This window comes from Polyergus mexicanus, unplaced genomic scaffold (genome assembly GCF_030449975.1).
Source record: "Polyergus mexicanus isolate NDT 795.1 unplaced genomic scaffold, iyPolMexi1.0 SCAF_16, whole genome shotgun sequence".
In the NCBI taxonomy this organism is placed as follows: domain Eukaryota; kingdom Metazoa; phylum Arthropoda; class Insecta; order Hymenoptera; family Formicidae; genus Polyergus; species Polyergus mexicanus.
The window spans coordinates 2,641,544-2,660,495 of record NW_027223336.1 but is presented as its reverse complement, the minus strand read 5'-3'; the positions used below and the strand labels follow the sequence as shown (position 1 = coordinate 2,660,495).

Here is an 18,952-nt window from a genome sequence, read left to right as displayed (position 1 = left end):
TATTATGTCCTTGTATTTTTACTAAGAAAGAAACATTTAGGCAAAAATATGTATTAAATATATATATTAAATTATGTTAAATATAACTTTCTACATTTTTAATTTTGCATTTGATCTTTCTAAAACATATCGAATCTAAATTAATATTTAAAACGAAACATAATTTTATAATTTAATAAAAGTCTTACAATATCTTTATATAAAGCAGAGAGAGAGAGAGAGAGAGAGAGAGAGAGAGAGAGAGAGAGAGAGAGAGAGAGAGAGAGAGAGAGGGAGATGAAATATCTATAATATATTATATGTATATAAATTGGTATTTTTACGCGAATAGAAGAACTATTGACTGGACTCAACAAAAATGGCTCTAATATCCGTCCTTTTCAAGATGCTCTCAAAAAGAATATCGTGATTTTGGCTCGCATTTTTGCTCTATATGAAAACAGAGAGAAAAGACTACTTATTTTTCTTTTTAACACAAACGGTTGTATCGAGTGGCAGACGAACGTGGATAAAACGGCGCTCTCATTCACGCGGCACCATCGTTTGCCCGACAACTAAATCGGATTTCTTCGAAGCCGAAGAATCGCCCGAGCGGAACATCGTTCGCAGCGAACGACGAATCCTTTTCCACGGCATGAAAGAGAACGCGTTCTTACTCTCGCGCGAAGATCTGGCGTAAAAATGGTAGCAGACTGCAAACTGCCTCACCTCCGTGCCTACCCGTGTACGAATTACGTTTAAACTGCGCGAGTAGGCGGATACACGAGAACGAAACTTGACGTCTCTTTGCACGCGAAATGTCTTCCAAGTTTACCACTACTTTTAGCCATACTCTTTCCTCCCGGAGCTCTTTGAGGATGCTCTGGGCGACATCAGCCACTAACATCAAACAGGACAATTTAGTCGCCAAATAACCGCCTTTCTACGCTTTTCGCACATTCCTTTTCCGTTCGCGTTCCGTTCCGTCAAATCCTAGTGAGAGACAACCGCGCTGTCCTTCTTTCCATAGCAAAGCCGAAGGTAGAAAGAGAGAAAAGGAAGAAGCTGTACTGGCGTAAAGAGCTCTTACCGATTCGAAGGAGAAATTGAGACACTATGATAGACGGAGTGATATAAGAGAGTGTAGGTAGAAGATCACATACATATGTACGACTATTCTATATACATGAACGATCCGCGAATGATTTGAAGACGAACAATCTGTTATTATTCTTCGAAATTGCAACACGTGAAACCAAACCGATAAATTTTGCTCTCTGTATTATTCGCAAAGAAATGGAGTGTCACTTTCTTTCAAGAATGACGACGAAAGACGAATATGAGAAAAATGCATGACGCGTTTATAATGGAACAATTTTTTGTTTCATACATCGCATCTTATAGAAAATCAAGGGAAAAGAAACTGATAAATCTTCTTTTCTACATTATTTTTCGCTTGCTTCGTCGCTCATTAAATTATTGCATATTTGCTGGCAGCGTTTTTCGTGGCATTTCGAGAGGAGAAACGAAAGAAAATATGAGAAATGGAAGAGAAAAGAGACAAACGGGGGTGTAGATATTTTATCAAGAAAAAGACTCACGTGTCTCGACAAAGTTCCTCGGGCAAATGCATACATACGCGTTGTACCCATGCTCCCGCTCGCGATCGACAAGCTCATATATCGCGAAAGGTCATCGTCCTTGAAAATATCCGATCTTTCATCCCGAAAGAGCGCCGTTGCTAACGTTGCACATAGTCGCGCTCCCGTAACGAAGGCGATTCAGATATCGAGGCTGCTGCATCCTCGATGCAACTCGGCTCGGCGGCGCCCGCGAGAGCATTTCGACGTTCTTCTTGGCACGATCGTTCAGCACAATCGTTAGTTTCTTGCTCCTATGGCTAGCCAAAAATCGAGATAGTTCCTGGAGGCATTCCAGAACTTTGTGATTTTGGCGTACTCGAGATTCAACCGCGCGCGTCTTGCATTGCGATTAATGATGGAACAGCAACTTCTCGTCAGATAATTTTCTATTTCGTGTTCATAGAATAAAGATATAAAAGTATATTGAACTAAAACATCAAAAAAATTTAGGAAAGATATAAATATATTCAGATTTTCCTATTTAAAAAAAAATTGGCATAATTTTATTCTATTTCAAACACAAGAAGCATATAAATAAATGATCGAAAAAGGGGATCCATCTAGTTGATTTAATTTAACAATTAAAATATTCTATTCTAAATTCTCCATTCGACTGATTACAATCTGGTTTCATTGTCTCTTCATTACTTTGACTTGAAAAGTAAAATCAACGCTGTTACAGAAAAAAAAAAGAAAAAGAAAAAGAAAAAAACCGTTTTACATTCAGCAAGTATATAAACTATCTAGATGTTACATTATAAAATTTATTTAAGATTTAAAAAAAAACACATGAGAAGAGCTATAGAGAGTGGGTGTACCAGAGTTATCATAAAATGTCTGCACAAAACAGGGAGCTCCAATGAATTTATACGACGGTAATCGGAATGCGCATTTACCGATGTTTCGTCGCGTGCGAATGCATACAGTTCAAACAAGTACGGTATACATATATCGCATAATACTCAAATCGGTGACGCTTATGTCAGTTTTCCGGCATACTTTCTGGCACAATGCTCGACGATCCGTTTTCTGCTTCTCTCCCCGATCCAGCTTCTCATCGCAATAGACGCTTACATGAAAATCGATACATTACCTGGAAGCTTTCCAAAATTTTCATTGTGCGAGACTCATCGCGAAGCTAGTACCTCACGAATCGCTCTGATTGCCTCGAAATTTGCCGACGTGAAATGACGGATAACGATGCGAATACACTCGCGAATTGAAAGATAATCTTCGAGATTAGAACATAGATAATAGTTGCACACGCTATTCAGAATCTCTGATGTTGCGACAAAAGCGAATCACACATGCGAATTACACGTTGTTTGGATAACTTTATGATGGATGCGAGCGCTTTAACATCTGACAAACTTCCGCTTCTGAAGTGAACGCACACTTTGAACCGCTATCGAACATTTTTCACTTTCTTTAGGATGTTATTCAGATTTATTCCGCAATAAAAGTGTCGCGCGACTTTACATGACCGACAACGCGCGGTACTTATCTACTTGGAATTCCTCCAACTCCCTCGAGGGCTGAGCGCACATCTCGGTTCTTTGAATCACGGTGCTTTGTATGAAAGGATTCAGTTTGAGAGAATCGAAAGCTTTTCCCAAATATTTTTTTATTGTTTTCCAGATCGCTCGTTATACGTACGCAAATAAATTGCCAATTTGCAACTATACTTGCAATTATGATAGTATTTATAAGGATTATAAAACGTATAAAAGATCCAGTCAGAGAAAGATATAGGTGTTAAATGTTAGAAAAGATACGCGTTCGGAAAAGATATTCTTGGAGACAGATTTGTTCGAGAGTCAATTACGTTGGAAAATCTTTGTGAATCGCGAAGTCTTTGTCCGGTTACATATTGAGAATTCCCGCTGTGGATAAAATAGTTTCTCATGATCCGCGAGAAAGCAACCTCGTTGCATAAATAAGGACATGACGATGAACGTCCGGGAAGATAACAGTAAAGAACGACAATTGTACGAGTTTTCGTGCACGTCTCTCTTCTCTTGAGCGAACTAAAGTTTCTCGGCAGATACGTGAAAGGAAAAATCTCCGCAACTTCCCTGCGAAATGTACACGTTATACTTTATTCATGAGGTCGCTAAATGCGATCCGTTGCGCTGAATGTGTATTTATTGCGATAACCGCCGCGTGTAAGGTGCAATATTTTGCTGGCCATGTATTACGATAACAGTCTGCTTTATACATGAGATTTCAAAGTTCATTTCCTTTTTTTTTCCCCAACCTGTTTGCACAAAATGAATATCAGAAAATTCAAAGGAGTATTAGATAATAAAATAATAAAAAACAAAATTAAAATTATAAAATAAAATAATAAAATTTTATTATCAAATCAGTCACGTTTAATTCTCATTACCAGACATAAATTACTTTATAAAAAAATTAAATATAAATATATTAATTAAATATAATTAATTAAATATATTAATAAATATTCCATCTATAGTATTTAACACCAAAAATTATGTATTTTTAATGCATACGTAAATTGATTCCACTTATTTTGAAAGGAATCAAATTTTGTTGCAAGTCGAGCCTTTTTTTAAAAGAGAACGATACATGGTACAGCAAAGTATATTTGCACGATTGACAATATATACGCATCATTTCTATCTTTCGAAGACTGTTGTTTATCTCGCGCGAACAAACAAATCGCCATTACGCTCGTTCGCACACGTACCAATGAGTATATTACGCGGGATACGCAGGTAAAGCGGATAAATCTTCCCAGCATGTGCAGGCGAAAGTGTGCGGTGCCTATGATTTACGGTGCTTCATTTCTGATCGATACACAATGGCCCGTCTCCGTTCGCTTTCGAGAACCAACAGCATCTCGAATGGCGCTCTTTCTGGTAGCGATACATAAAGGTCTCGGTAGCCGTCAGCGTAGCACGGTAATGATTTCATCGTGGAGCGCAGGGAAGCGCCCCTCAGAGAAGACAGGAATTGATAGATTTCTCTCTTTTGTGAGCGCCCGGGAGCCATGCAAATATTGAACTGAAAGCACGGGGCTCCTTAAAGCAATCCCCCTCGCTATCGAGACTCTTTCCGAGTTATATAGCTCGACCATGAAAAGCAAAGACAGACGGAGAAAGATGAAGGATAGAGGACCGGGATAAAGAGTGGAATGAGATGACGGTGGGGTGAAGAAGGCGAAGGGAAAACACGGTAGCTAAGTTGAGTAGGTTTCCGCTTTTCCTTTCGTGTGTCACCTCTTTCCACCTTCGACGTCTCGGACGATAACTCCCACATCCGAGCACTTTCTTTATTGTCTTCCACGTTTTCGTATTTCTTTCTCTCTTTCCTTCCTCCATTATCTCTTTACCGTCGATTCCTTTCGCTAGTATCGTCTTTGTACCTACACCTTGGTATGTTCCTATCATCTATCTCTCTCGATCTCTCTCTTTCCTTTCTTTGCAGATTTCATTGCGAACGAGAAAGTTTGAGAGTACAACATACCTCGAACGAGACTTTTCGGCTTCAACGAAATGAGAACCGAAAATAGCAATCCGGAATTTTAAATTAAACTGTGCTTCGATATTAGCCTGCCATGGAATGTGGTGTTTCGTGCAGAGTTGCCGGGCCATTAATGCCGCGAGGAGTTTCGATTGCATCTTTTCCTAGTTTTGAAGAAGAGCTATATCTGAAATTTCATCTTCCGAATTATTTCCCGCCAAACAAACATTTGCCTCGTCTCTTATAAAATTATAAGAAATAAATTACAAGTTATATAAGACTCTTTTTATGCCTCATACATATTCATTAAATATATATTATAAGAAAAATATTGATAAAATAATATCTCGCGCGTGTTCACGACGTTCATCGTCTATAATCGTAAGACAATCTTTTTGTGTGTATATATATATATATATATATATATATATATATATATATATATATATATATGTTACATATTAATTTTCTCTATTGATTTACTTGAATGAACATAATTGTTTTACATTTCCGAAATGTGAATTTCGCTACAATTTTTATAAGCTGTCTATTATTTCGCGCTTCTTATCGGCCCATATCGCGTCTCATTACAATTCCACGCGAAGTGTGCATTTTAACTTTTTATTTATGCAGTGCTCCGTGACCTGTGGCACCGGAATACGGACGAGGACGATCGAATGCAGAGATGGTGTTGGTGCCATCTCCAGGGACTGCGACCCCGCGGAACGTCCTCATATCGAACAGGAATGCAAGACGAGCGTCGCTTGTCCCACGTGTAATTACGTTATGTCTGAGTTAAACTCGTATTGGATCGCGAACGGCAATTTAACGTGCCATAAGCGACGATATCTGAAAATTCATATGCAATATTCCATAAACTAATTACGCGGAGAATCAGAGACTGATCTATATGAAAACTAATGAAATTTCAATTCCTCAAGCTTCGAAGTCTGTCAGAGGGATTTCATATCCAATAATTTCATATTCAATTTCTCAAGGAACAATTCTGTCAATATTCTTGGATTACTTATCGAATATAATTTGGAAAGCACACACATTTCTTTCGAAAAACGTTTTTATGTTCCTGATAAAAATTTCTTCAAAATTATTACGTTCAGGACTTGCAAGCCGACTTGCTTTGGAATACGATACTAATTTTCAGATTCAAAACATTGCAATAATAAAAAACACATTTTTTTATTAGTGCCAAGTATTTTTTTTAGATTATATTAAGTTTTATGATATTGTTGTTGGTCGAATACAGAGTGTTATTTATTGGTCGAATAATATAGCAAAGTTTCGACAATTTATAAACTGAGCATTTGACGGGCTTTATCGTGTGGAACAAACTTTAGAAATAAAGTCCCAGACGAATCTGAAAAATATCGGGAGACGCGGTTATCGTGTGCAAAGGGAATATGCATAATGAAAATGAGATGGCATACGAAATGTTATTTAGATGGAGACGGTATGACGCAGCCCCTGGTGCAACAGTATCCGCTATCACCGGTGTCGGAGAAGTTGATGGACCAGCCAGTACCTTCCGAATCAACGTAAGTAGTACTTTCCAATATATCCTATATATATTATATATATATACACTATATACAATTTACATCTATATACAAGTGTTTTTAACTGTGGAGTATTTTACAATGTATTGACGTTATAAATCTTATTAAATTCCATTCCATTTTAAACAATTGCTATGCACGGATAAATAAAAAATCTAACATAACAACAAGCCAATCTAGTAGACAGGAATAGAAAATGATGAGAAAAGCGGATCGAAAAATTACATATGTAATTATAGCCAAATTAGTGCAACATTAAAGATTTTTCCTTATATTCATAATTAAATTTATATTATCAAATTATAAATAGATTTATTTATAACAATCGAAAAGTATTTCGTAAATTTATCTCAATGGATACAGATGGATAACGTACTCTTTTTCTATAATAAAATTCGAAAAACATAAATATATCTTGTTTGATTTAATTTAAGATCCAATTTAGATAACCTTTGTAAATCCATCGAACGATTAATTCATTAGATTTTTGGTTCGTATTAACTTTCCGTTTCACTATAATCCTCACGGAATATGTAATATCGATTGCAATTCGAGAACAATGATAGCAGCTTTAGAACAGCCATTACCACCGTAGCGAAATTCCATAAGATGTTGAACCTAAATTCTCTTCAGTCAGCGCTTATAACTTTCTCTGTATGGTACTATCTGACAATTTCCTCGTAGCTTTAGCACCTATAACGCGTTATTTAACCCTTCCGTTATCAGAACGATTTCATCTGTCATAAATGTATTTTGTACGAGGGCGAGTGAGGACAAAACTTCAGCTGCGTTTATTTAAGCATAGTCGTATCAGCGCAATTATCTAATCCTTCCTAAATAAAACGATAATTATTTAAATTACTTAAAATTTATTGTTTCCTAAAGAATTTTTGTTCCCTTTTACCCGAAAAAGAGAGATCAATTTCAAATAATTTTCAATAAATATAGCTTAACGAAATTTGATATATAGCTTAAAAAAAATGTATCCCCGGATTCAGAAAGCATTGATGTGAAATAACATTGTTAACGATATACAGCGAAATCCTTTTTCTGAAATTAGTAAAATAAATCTAAGCATTTGTGGCTAACAAATTACTTACTGACGTGAAAAATTATCCACCCACAAATCAATTAGAATGCTTTGAATGAGGATTATATTGAATATACTGATATATAGAAATATATACAATAGAAATAAATACACATTATATACAGAAATATAATAAACGTGTGAAACAATATTCATTCAATTTCCATTGGAAATATGATATTTGTTGAATAAATAAAGACATTGAAAATAATATAATGAAGATACGAAGTTTCATTAATTAAATCTCTCTTACACACATATACAATATTGATTTAAATCATATTAAAATAATGTCATTATAGCATAATGTGCTTAATGAAAAAAAGAACGAATGTACATTCAAGTACTTTATTTAATCTGAGTATTATTGTGGATATTTCTGCTAGGATTACAGTTGATATAATAAATGTCCACTGCATCTTTTTACATCATTATCTTTACGAATACACACACACATACACACATATATTTGCATATATTAAATCTAATAATATAATATTTGGGTATATATGTATATAACTCCCAATGATGTAAATTATCATATTAAATTAAAAACAGAGTTAAATTATTATAAAATATTGTAATAATAAGGCACACATGTGTATATGGTGTTCGTAAGCTATACGTTAAATATCTATTACAGTCTCGATTGAATTTGAAGATTATCTTTTATCGATAGAAAAAAAATTAGATATTTTTCTACAGTCGCATGTCTTAAATAAAAAATATTTTATATACGCTTTAAATCTTTCTCTTAAGTGCTCGTACCGAAAGTGGGTTACCAAATCTTGCGCGCCCATTACATTTTTCATCCTCCGTGACCTAAAATCCCAGTTACCGGAGTTTTCGGCCGGATGCATCTTTTTATTATGTTATATCTTATGCCAATCCGGGAGATATTAATTGTGAGATTTTTGGACTTTAGGTATATAGCCGAGGAATGGTCCCCTTGCAGTGTCACCTGCGGCGAGGGTGTCAGGCATAGGGAGGTACGTTGCAAGATATTCCTCGAGTTCAGTCAAACCATTGCCAAACTGCCCGACAATCAGTGTTCCGGTCAGAAACCCGCCGAGACGGAGAAGTGCACGATGGAGCCGTGCGGCTTATTGGAAAACAGTTTGTCCTACAGGATCGACACGATCGGTGACAGCGGATACGCCGAGTCGAGTTTGACAGATACATATAGTAGATCATCGTCGGGCAGTTCTGTTGGAAGCGGCTATGACAGCGGCATCAAAGTCGCCCCGGGTAGCGAGGTACAGACTACATATTCGTGGAAGGAAACTGGCTATACCCCCTGCAGCGCTACATGCTTAGGAGGTAACGAACACGCGACTATTGTTTGCCAAGATTGCTTCTGATATTCCAGAATGTATCGAACGGATAAGAGATCACCACCCGGGTGGTCCGAATTTCGACCCGTTATATATGGATTTTAAATGATGGATAACTTCCATTGAAACTTGCTTTAAATACGTTGATCTTTTATTATGAAACGAGGAAAACAGAAAGTTTAGAAGATTATTGATTTATTTTTTAAAAAATATTCATGAATTCTTATATATATCTTACGCTCGAATAAAATTCAATTCTATATAAATTCATATAAAGATCCTTTCTCTAAAAAATTACATAGTTTTTAAAACTTAAAATCCTATACTTTTGCTACATTTAAATATACATTTTCATATTTTCATTAGATGAGATACATCTTAATATCTTTTAATTAGTAAAATTTAATTTTTCTTGTTTTAATATTCTATGAGTTTTTATACAGTGTTTATAAACGAAACATGAGAGCATTACATAGATTGTCCAAAGCTGACATGAATCGTTTATCGAATAGGATTAGCGAAACGAATTTAATTCGTCGACATAGCTTGGCAAAATCGATGTCATTGTGCAATTAACAGCGTAGTATAATCGCATTAAGATTAGTCTGTGTCGACTAACACGATACAAAGGGCGAACGTACGGTCCGGAAAGATTATCTGTAGTTTACGGCGGATTCTGTGTTTACGTATTATGCATACATACGTCTCTTTTATAGGTGTTCAGGATCTTATTATAAACTGCGTGCGTGACGATACAGGGAAAACCGTGACGCCACTTTTATGCACCGCGGAAACGAAACCAGAGGCAAGGATACGAGTTTGTAACGATCATCCGTGTCCCCCCAGGTAAAGTAATTGTAACCAATATTGATCAACAGATATCGATCTAATGTCTATAAATGTTAGAATATATTTTACATTACATTAATGCTCGTTTAATCTCTGCTATAATATCATGATAATTTAGATTATCGAACATATCAATTTTCGCTCTCATTTGTAACATAAAGGATTTTTTTTTATTAAATATTTAATTTTAGCGAGAGAAACGAAGTACGGTTTTATGAATATCATTGTTCCGCGTATGTTAATATTATGAGAAACAAAAATTTAGAGAAGAAAAAAATCGTCTATTTCGACGATGCTATTTATCGACTCTTTTCTCATTCTATAATCCTTTTATTTTCTTATCCCATCTTTAAAATATGTAAAATATTCGAATAATATATGCTTACACACAACATATATATTATTATGTAAACTTGTGTAACTTGCTATACATGTGTGGTTGACAAAAAGTGTAATTATACAATACTATAATGCACAGACAATCCTTTCAGACATATTTCCGCGTTATCTTTCCTGACAAATTATCTGCGTCTACAGATGGAACTATAGCGAATTCTCCACATGCATGAGCCCCTGCGGTATTGGTATACAGACACGTGACGTTACCTGCATCCACGAGGTGACACACGGCACCGGCAAAGCAGTGCCCGTTCCAAATTACATGTGTCCGCAACCACCGCCCGCCGACAGACGATACTGCAATGTCTGGGATTGTCCTATCAAGTGGAATATGGGGGAATGGGGCAAGGTATATACATATATTTGTACATATTGTGTGTAAGGATTTAACAATAAAGGGGGAAAAAACTTTTTGTTACACATGAAGCGGAATAGCGGTGCAAATTATCATCCTCGTGCGGCAAATCAGAATTTTATAATAAACATATTTAATGTATAAGAATGAAGAACATCTATATATTTATAGTTTTGTAAAAAGAAAAATCTCTAATCTCATATCCATACATACATCTCACAAAGTAATTATACGCGGAAATTGAAAAATTTAAACAGTATGGATATTTCAACGATTTTTATTAATTTCTAGATTATTTTCCATAACAAATTTTTTTATCTTACATATTAAATTATTTACTTGAAATTTCAAGATTACAGCTATCTGATATTTTATGTTTATTTATAACAGTATGTCTTAATTAATAATTGATATCAAGTAAAATGTATTTGAAAACTCTCTAAACTTTTCCGATGACTTGAATTAATGGGATAATTTTAGTGTTCAAAAACGTGCGGCGGTGGTGTGAAAAGGCGAGATGTAGTCTGCGAACAAATAATGGCGCAAGGTCGCAAACAGAGTCGCGAGGAACGTGAATGTCCAACTCAAAAGCCACCCAGCGAGAAACCTTGCAATACCAGAGCCTGTCATGATTCAGATTTAAGTGTGCTGCCAATAATCACTAGTTTGAACACGACGTACAATCAAACGGATATCAATGCGAAGGTGGATTTAAAAATCGGCGGAATTGCCAAGATTTTTCAAGGGACACCTTCTATCAAAATTCGCTGTCCTGTCAGAAAGTTCGACAAGTAAGTGCAAGCTTTGCGGTTTTATTAGAATAATATCTATGCATTTAGGATAGATGCATAATAATAATGTTATCAGAGCGCAGATCGTATGGACGAAAGATAACAAAGAGATACGGAAATCAAGAAAGTACAAAATTAGCAGGAAGGGAGCTTTGAAGATAATCGATATAGCTTCTTCGGACTCAGGGATATACGCTTGTATTGGTAAACGATCTGTCTCGCCTATCATATTCTACGTTTTATCTCGATTTCGATATATGTATTACCGTGAAAAATGCAATGGTAATTTTCTAGCTGGAGATTCGCGCGCAGAAACGCAGTTAATAGTGAAATTTCGCTCCAAAGAGCAGATAAGTAGTGAGGAATATTTACGACTCGGCAATTCTGTTCACTTACAACGGAACGCAAATCTGGATTCTGCACCAGCGAATTCGGGCGAAAGTCCATACGATCATGCAGGTGAGAGAAATATACGAACTTTTATAAAAAAAAGTATTTTTTGCTTAAAATGAAAAAAAAATAATAATAAACAATTTTGTCGAAGCTTTAAACATTTTTGCCTATCTCAAAATATTATTTTGAAAAGATCAAAAAATGAAATCATATTTTGAAAAAATGATAAAATTACAAAATTCTAAAAATGATGAAAATTGTTAGTAACAAATATTTAGTTTCACAATATTGATCTTTTTTTGTAGCGGTCTATGGAAACCGTTTCGACAGTGAGGATCTCAGCCATGAACGTGCGTTTCCTAGCAAACCAACGAGAAAACCGCAAAAAAAGCAAAAAACTAGTCCCGCTCCGTCAGACGCCACAGTGATGCAAAAAGAACACACTGTTACCTCTTTCAATCAGGTACACAAGAAAACAGATTTTAGTATCAAAAATTGTCTCTTACGACGCTAATTCTTTGCGTGTATCTTGATATTGCTTAATAAATCACGTACGCATGAAACTTATTAAACTAACTTTTTGGTGATGGTTCTTATATTCTTTGCTTTGCACTCGTGGATTAACTTTCATTGGTGTCGACTATTCGATATTTGACTATCAATCAGCCGGGATATCATGAATCTGTGGAGTCACCCGCTCCGTCAAGTGCTTCTGCTCTTGTACCACATTTGAGCTACTTGGTATCGAGCTTGAAGGTAAGATGTTAACATGTGAGCAAACTTGACGAACATGTGACGCGGGTCTGTCTATTTGTATTTGTATTTCTACCGCTACTATATAATAAATTTTCGACATTTTACTCTCTCGACATACATTCGTTACATTCTGTCAGATTTAATGTTCGATATTAACGCGCTTTATGACAGGCCTATTGGCCGTTTCGCAGCGAAATAGTCACGAAGAATAATCACAAGGCCGTTACCACATCATTTGGAGATGAATATAAAGGATCGGCGGCGACGAAACACAGAATGTCTAATAGGAAGACCGACTTCGTGTATCAAAGTCTCGAAGATAACTTTGACAGTCTGTATCGCAACACAGCCATTCCCGACGAGACCTTTGGCCCAGATGAAGAGCGGATATTTATCGATGTCGATCCCTACGACCTGAATGAATCTATATTCGGGCTACAAAACGGCGATGACGTCAAGTCGACCTCTCATGTAATGGAGAAAGTAGATACCGAGGTTAACACGAACTCTGATATTAATTATATCGAGGAATCGCTAAAAAATGTGAAACGGCAATGGCAAGAGTCGCGAAACGAGTACAAAGATCAATGGAGTACCACACCCAAAAGTCACGTTCAGAGTAGAGTTATGACCGAGTCCGTCACGTCTCCTCGAAACAGTGGAATGGACGTGTATTATGTCGAAGAGTCGAGCACGAGAAAGGAAATATTCAAGGAGGGGAGTAGTCTTATTGACGATAGTGAGAAATCCATCAATCATGACGCCTATGGAAACTTGAGAACTAAAGATTCATCGATTATCACCTCGACAATGATATCTAGAAGTCTCGAGGATCAGTTAAAGATACCGGAATCGAACCGTCGTAGTTTAAACCGTGCAAATAGGACAATTGAATATAGTGATGCGTTTGAAGAGGAGTTGGATAAGCGAAAAATCGAACCGTATATGGAAAATCATACGACAGATTATACAATTGTACAATTTCCGGTTAGTAGAGATCTGGAAAGTAAAGCGAAAGATGACGCGACGTTGATAGATAATTGGAAGTCGCGAATGTTAGAAGTTATTGCGGAAGATCCTGATAAAGACGCAAAAAACTTATCTCGCAATCGAGAGGATCATGCTGATTCTATAGAAACAACTTCTTTAGTTAATCTAAAAGAGACCTCTATAGAAAGGCAACGTTCGGCCGATGAAGATAAGCCCGCAAACGTTTTGACCTCCACTATAACGAAAGAAGACAATACAACGAAGGATCCTGTTGTGGAATCACTCGCTATATTAGGTAAGACTCTTGATTTGATGAGTTATATTGTCTTGATGATGGTTAAGTGGTTCAATAATTAAACGAAAGACTTATAATGCAGCTACAGACAATGTTCTGGTGTTCGAATGGATCACGACTGACTGGTCGAAATGTTCTCAAACTTGCGGAGGAAGCGGATTCCAGGTAAGTTTTTCGGTACTTCCGTGATTAACAAGTAAGATCGTGATTAATTTTAATTGGAAAATTTATAATTTTTTAAGTTTATTAAAGGAAAAAATTTGTAAAACGGTTAATATTGTTGTTAAGCAGCTGTCTAAAAAATACTTGAAAATAAGTAATGTTTAAAAACGTTAAAATATTCTTGATACACATTACAAATATATTTGCTCATTTTATTTATTTTTTTTTCCCTTTTACATAATACTATCTTTAAATCTTCTATCGAAATAAATTCGTATAAACAAGTAATATGTTAAAAATAACAATCTACAACAAACATTATAATAACGAAAAATTACTTATTACGAAACGTTTATTTCCACAGATGCGAGGTGCACAATGTACAGTACGATCAAAAAAATTGGACGGCGACTCCAAGCCTTTTTCGCCAGCAACAGTTATCGGTCAAAAGTTATGCGAGGACGCCGGACATCCCATACCCCAGAAGGTAAGACCCTGCGGAAGGGGCAGGTGTCCTCAATGGCATGCCACCGAGTGGACCCCGTGTGAAACGTCGAGATGCTTTAATTGGAAAACGGCGATGCAGAAACGAGATGTTAGCTGCCGCTTGGTGTACGATACGGAAGAGAACAGTCAAAAGAATTTCACATTGGTAGATCCGGGCAAGTGCGACGAAGCCACAAAGCCATTACAAAGACAGGAATGCTACAATGATGCCTGTAAAGGTGTCTGGAGAGTCGGCGAATGGACTGAGGTAAATAAAATTAAAAATGTGATGCGATAATAGCAATGTTTACGCTGATGATATTATCTAACATTGCACAGTGCACTGCGTCTTGCGAAGAAGATGGTATTAAATATAGGATTCTACAATGCGTATGGTTTGGCACAAAGAAGCCGGCGGGAAACGCCTGTAGAGATATACCACGACCTCCTGTAATGAAAACATGCAGAGGTCCGCCTTGTCCTCAATCTCCCGGTAAGTTTTCCTGAGAGATATATCAATTCTTAAGATTTTTAAACTGTATACTAATCTATTTAGTTATTATAATTGTTGTTATGCTAATATTAATTTCTCTCAATTCTTTGATAATGTAGAATGGCTAATATTAATGATAACGATAACACATTGTTTCGTTCACAATATTTGCAGAAGATTGCAAGGACCATTCGCAATTGTGCAGCAGGGTGAAAATAATGAACATGTGCAAGGTGCCACTATACAAGAAACAGTGCTGCGCGTCGTGTCACTAAGAATCTGAGAAAAATTGATCGTAAGTGACTCATTGTGACAAAACGAGCGATAATGAAACAGTGCGCGTGAGACAGAGAATGCAAATCGTGATTAATCGGACAATTACCTGACATATGTAAACGCACCCGGGATGTCTGTTAGTAAAATTATGTAATGCACATGAAAGGAGCGCGCGAATTACTGTGGAATAATATATTGCATGGTTATTGCGATGTCTGAGTTATATAGATAAAAAATATCCAAAAAAGAAGTTGACCAAAACTACTTCGCTGTAATAGTTTCCTCGTCGTATCGTCGCGAGAACTCATTCACCTCCTTGCCTCGAATGTTCCTCATGTAACAAAGAAAAACCCGCCAATCTTAACACAGTTTCTAACTAATTAAATCATAATTTTTTTAAATATGTCATACATAGTTTGAACCGATTCCTTATAATTGCACACTCATATTGTCCCTGGTAAAAAAAAAAAAATGAAAATCTAGTATTCGTCCAAGAAAGATGAGAATGTTATATTGTTATAGTTTGATGAGAAAAAGAGAACATTAGAAACTTATTTGCTATGTGGAAAGAACGTTATTGCCATATACCATTGAAAACAACACGTTATTAAATGTTATCAATGTTGGTGCTTAAAATCGGACGGAAAATGGCTTTAAGCAGAATTATATCTAAATTGTAATAAAATGCTAAGAATCTGAAAAGTTGGAAAGCATGATTTATTTATATCGCAATTAGAAACATTCCTTCTTGTGATTTATCTTTTACATATCTTCTCTACGATAAACATATTGATTTGATTGATTTCATTTATTTTTAAGACTGAAATGTTTGTCTCTTTGCATATCATTATTTTTGGGCATTAATATAAGAATCTCGTTATATGTTCCAAAGAAAATCATTTTACATTACATTATAAATTAATAGGAATATATATTTCCGCTTTGTCTTTATAAACACATATATTCAATATCAATATATTATCTTTCTTTATATTTGTAGATTCCGTTATAAATTGTGGACGTAAGATGTAAAGTTATTTAAAAATATAAGTTATGAATGAATTATATTATGCACCTAGATAAACGTCCCGTCGGGCGATCTCTCAAGCCAATAGATCTTAAGAGCAATAAAAAATATATTAGTATTGTAATATAATATTTTGTTAATAACCTCTGGCGAAAATTCGTGAACATGACTGTTCCGTTGTTGGTTAAAGAACCCGACTTTAATTATGTGTCTCTAATCACTTCAATCTAGACATTATCACGTGTAATTATGAGTATTTATTTATCGCGCATTTATATTTATAAAACTTATCGATAAAATTTATAACTCGATATTTTGAATAAGAGTGAAATAAGAATTAAATGTCTATTTATTAATATGATTTCATAAGATTGTGAACAGATTTTCGCTATCAACGAATTTGCCTCGACACAATTAAGCAGTTTGCCAAAACGAGCTGACATAAATAAAATAAATTAAAATAAATTAGAGTAAAATATATAAATTAAAATCAAGAGAGATAAAAAGTATATTATGAGCTACACAATAAATTACTGAAATGCACGCATATGTGAATACGACTTTATATATGTTAGTATATAAATGAAACTAAAATATACAGTGAATAACTTTGAGTACACTGGATGCAACAAAAGTCGCAATATTTCTCTTAATAACGCGTTCCTTATATAATTGAGAGATAATACACAACTTTTAATACATCCTCTATAAAGGATTACAGCTGGCAATATATGTAAACTATCATCAACTTGCCATGTCATATATATCATTGTCATGTTTTAGTAAGCATTTAAATAATATTTATCTTATGGCATATAATCTCATTATTATTACTGATTGATATAGTATGTCACTAAAAAAGATAACTTATTTTTCAGTTAATTAACGTAATGTCACGATAACTCTTAAAAGGACAATGAGTTCTGAGATACATTTTTGTATATATCACGATGTAGGTATGTAAAATGGCTCCACACTTAATATTGTACCTAAGCATTATTGTTCATGATATCTATGTAAATATGTAACTGCCTAAATGCGAATAAAATAAGAGAATATATCACTGCACATAATACTGCAGTTATTTTTCTTAAAGCTTATTTTGCGACATTTCAATTTCAAATTTAAAGACACGTGTATACATATATCATAACCTTATAGAATCATTCATGTTATTATGATTGCTAGAATTGTATAGGATGTTAAAAGAAAGAATGGAGAACTTGATAAGCTCTTTTATTATAGAAACACGCGCACACTTCTTTTTAAAACTCTATTTTCAAATATCTTATTTATTATTATACATACAATTAAAAATATAGACTTATTGCTTTCATAATTGATCATTGTTTTTGACAATATTAGCATCTTTTGATAAATGTTCAAGCATAAGTTCAGAATATATATAATGATATAAATTAAAGTATTATAACTGCGTATAAAAATTGTAATTTTTTAGAAAAATGATTTGTACAATAATTTTCTTTTCAAAATTTTTTGGAATAAATGTATAGAGGCTACTTCAAGGATCTCCTTGAAAGTATATTTTTTTATGTATTTTGAAACATAAAAACTAAATCTGGCTGAAAAAATTGTTTGTTATCTCATTCGTTGTATAATTGTTTGAATATAATAATTATATTACATACACAACATTGCTATAAATTTTAAAACAAAAAATAATGTATCTTATAAACAATAAAATAACAAGTTTGTTGCAAAAAAGGTGATTCTATATGCTCGGAACATTTATACGTTTAACAATGCTTGGAACTATAGAGTTTACTCACCAAAATTGTTGCACATTCTTGCCATTAATACATTATATTTGTGCAGAATACCTGATTCCTTTCACTCTCGGTAGTTTTCTACGTGTTTACTTGCAGGCACTTATTCTAGGAAACTATGTATCTTTTGATAATGTTAATATATTTGGCACACATAGTATAACTACGATCGCGCGGAGTTCACTTGATGGAACTATCGTACCTTTGCATCAATACGATATATTTGATTTACGCATGATATGTGACGGTCGCCTGATATTTTTCTCCGTATTCCCAATATTTTTTTCGACATTCCCGATATTGCATATCTACATACAGGCAATATTTATTTCCGGAATATGTTCAATATAATTATTGAAAATAGGATCGCGCGAAGTTTACTTGAAAACTTGTAACTGTTGTACATTCACATACTACCGACGCGATAAACTATATTTACGCACAGTACGACAAACGCCCGATGCTTTTTTCGGCACTCCCAATACTTCTTTTGGCACTCCGATACTTTTTTTGGCACTCCCGATACTTTTTCGGCAATACTACGCAGTTACTTGCAAACGATTTATTCGCATTGAAACCGTGACTCGTGATGCAACAAATGATCTTTATGAGGATAATACCACACCATATTATAATTGACTATAGCGGTCACAGTATTAATCACAGCGATCAATTGATTCTGTTTTTCTCGACATTCGCGATGCCCGATCGCAATTAAATCTGCATTACGCAAGCATCCCGACACTACAAACGATAGCGCGTAATACAAATCAGTGACACACTT

The 18,952-nt window shown here is 35.0% G+C and overlaps 1 protein-coding gene across 3 annotated transcripts in view; it reads left to right on the top strand.

Moving 5' to 3' along the window:
- Positions 1–15,832, top strand: part of Nolo (no long nerve cord) — a 177,484-nt gene extending 161,652 nt beyond the window's left edge. For 2 of the 3 annotated variants that reach the window (XM_070309011.1, XM_070309013.1), the window contains exons 10-24: positions 5,745–5,886; positions 6,571–6,664; positions 8,701–9,095; positions 9,826–9,955; positions 10,496–10,706; positions 11,193–11,503; positions 11,580–11,707; positions 11,798–11,962; positions 12,202–12,359; positions 12,563–12,652; positions 12,824–13,937; positions 14,020–14,102; positions 14,464–14,853; positions 14,925–15,078; positions 15,253–15,832. In XM_070309011.1, the coding sequence (XP_070165112.1) occupies positions 5,745–5,886; positions 6,571–6,664; positions 8,701–9,095; positions 9,826–9,955; positions 10,496–10,706; positions 11,193–11,503; positions 11,580–11,707; positions 11,798–11,962; positions 12,202–12,359; positions 12,563–12,652; positions 12,824–13,937; positions 14,020–14,102; positions 14,464–14,853; positions 14,925–15,078; positions 15,253–15,353 (3,666 nt within the window). In that variant the 3' untranslated portion in view covers positions 15,354–15,832. The remainder of the gene's footprint in view (positions 1–5,744; positions 5,887–6,570; positions 6,665–8,700; positions 9,096–9,825; positions 9,956–10,495; positions 10,707–11,192; positions 11,504–11,579; positions 11,708–11,797; positions 11,963–12,201; positions 12,360–12,562; positions 12,653–12,823; positions 13,938–14,019; positions 14,103–14,463; positions 14,854–14,924; positions 15,079–15,252) is intronic. The other variant, XM_070309012.1, reaches the window with a different exon arrangement.
- Positions 15,833–18,952: the final 3,120 nt, after the last annotated feature.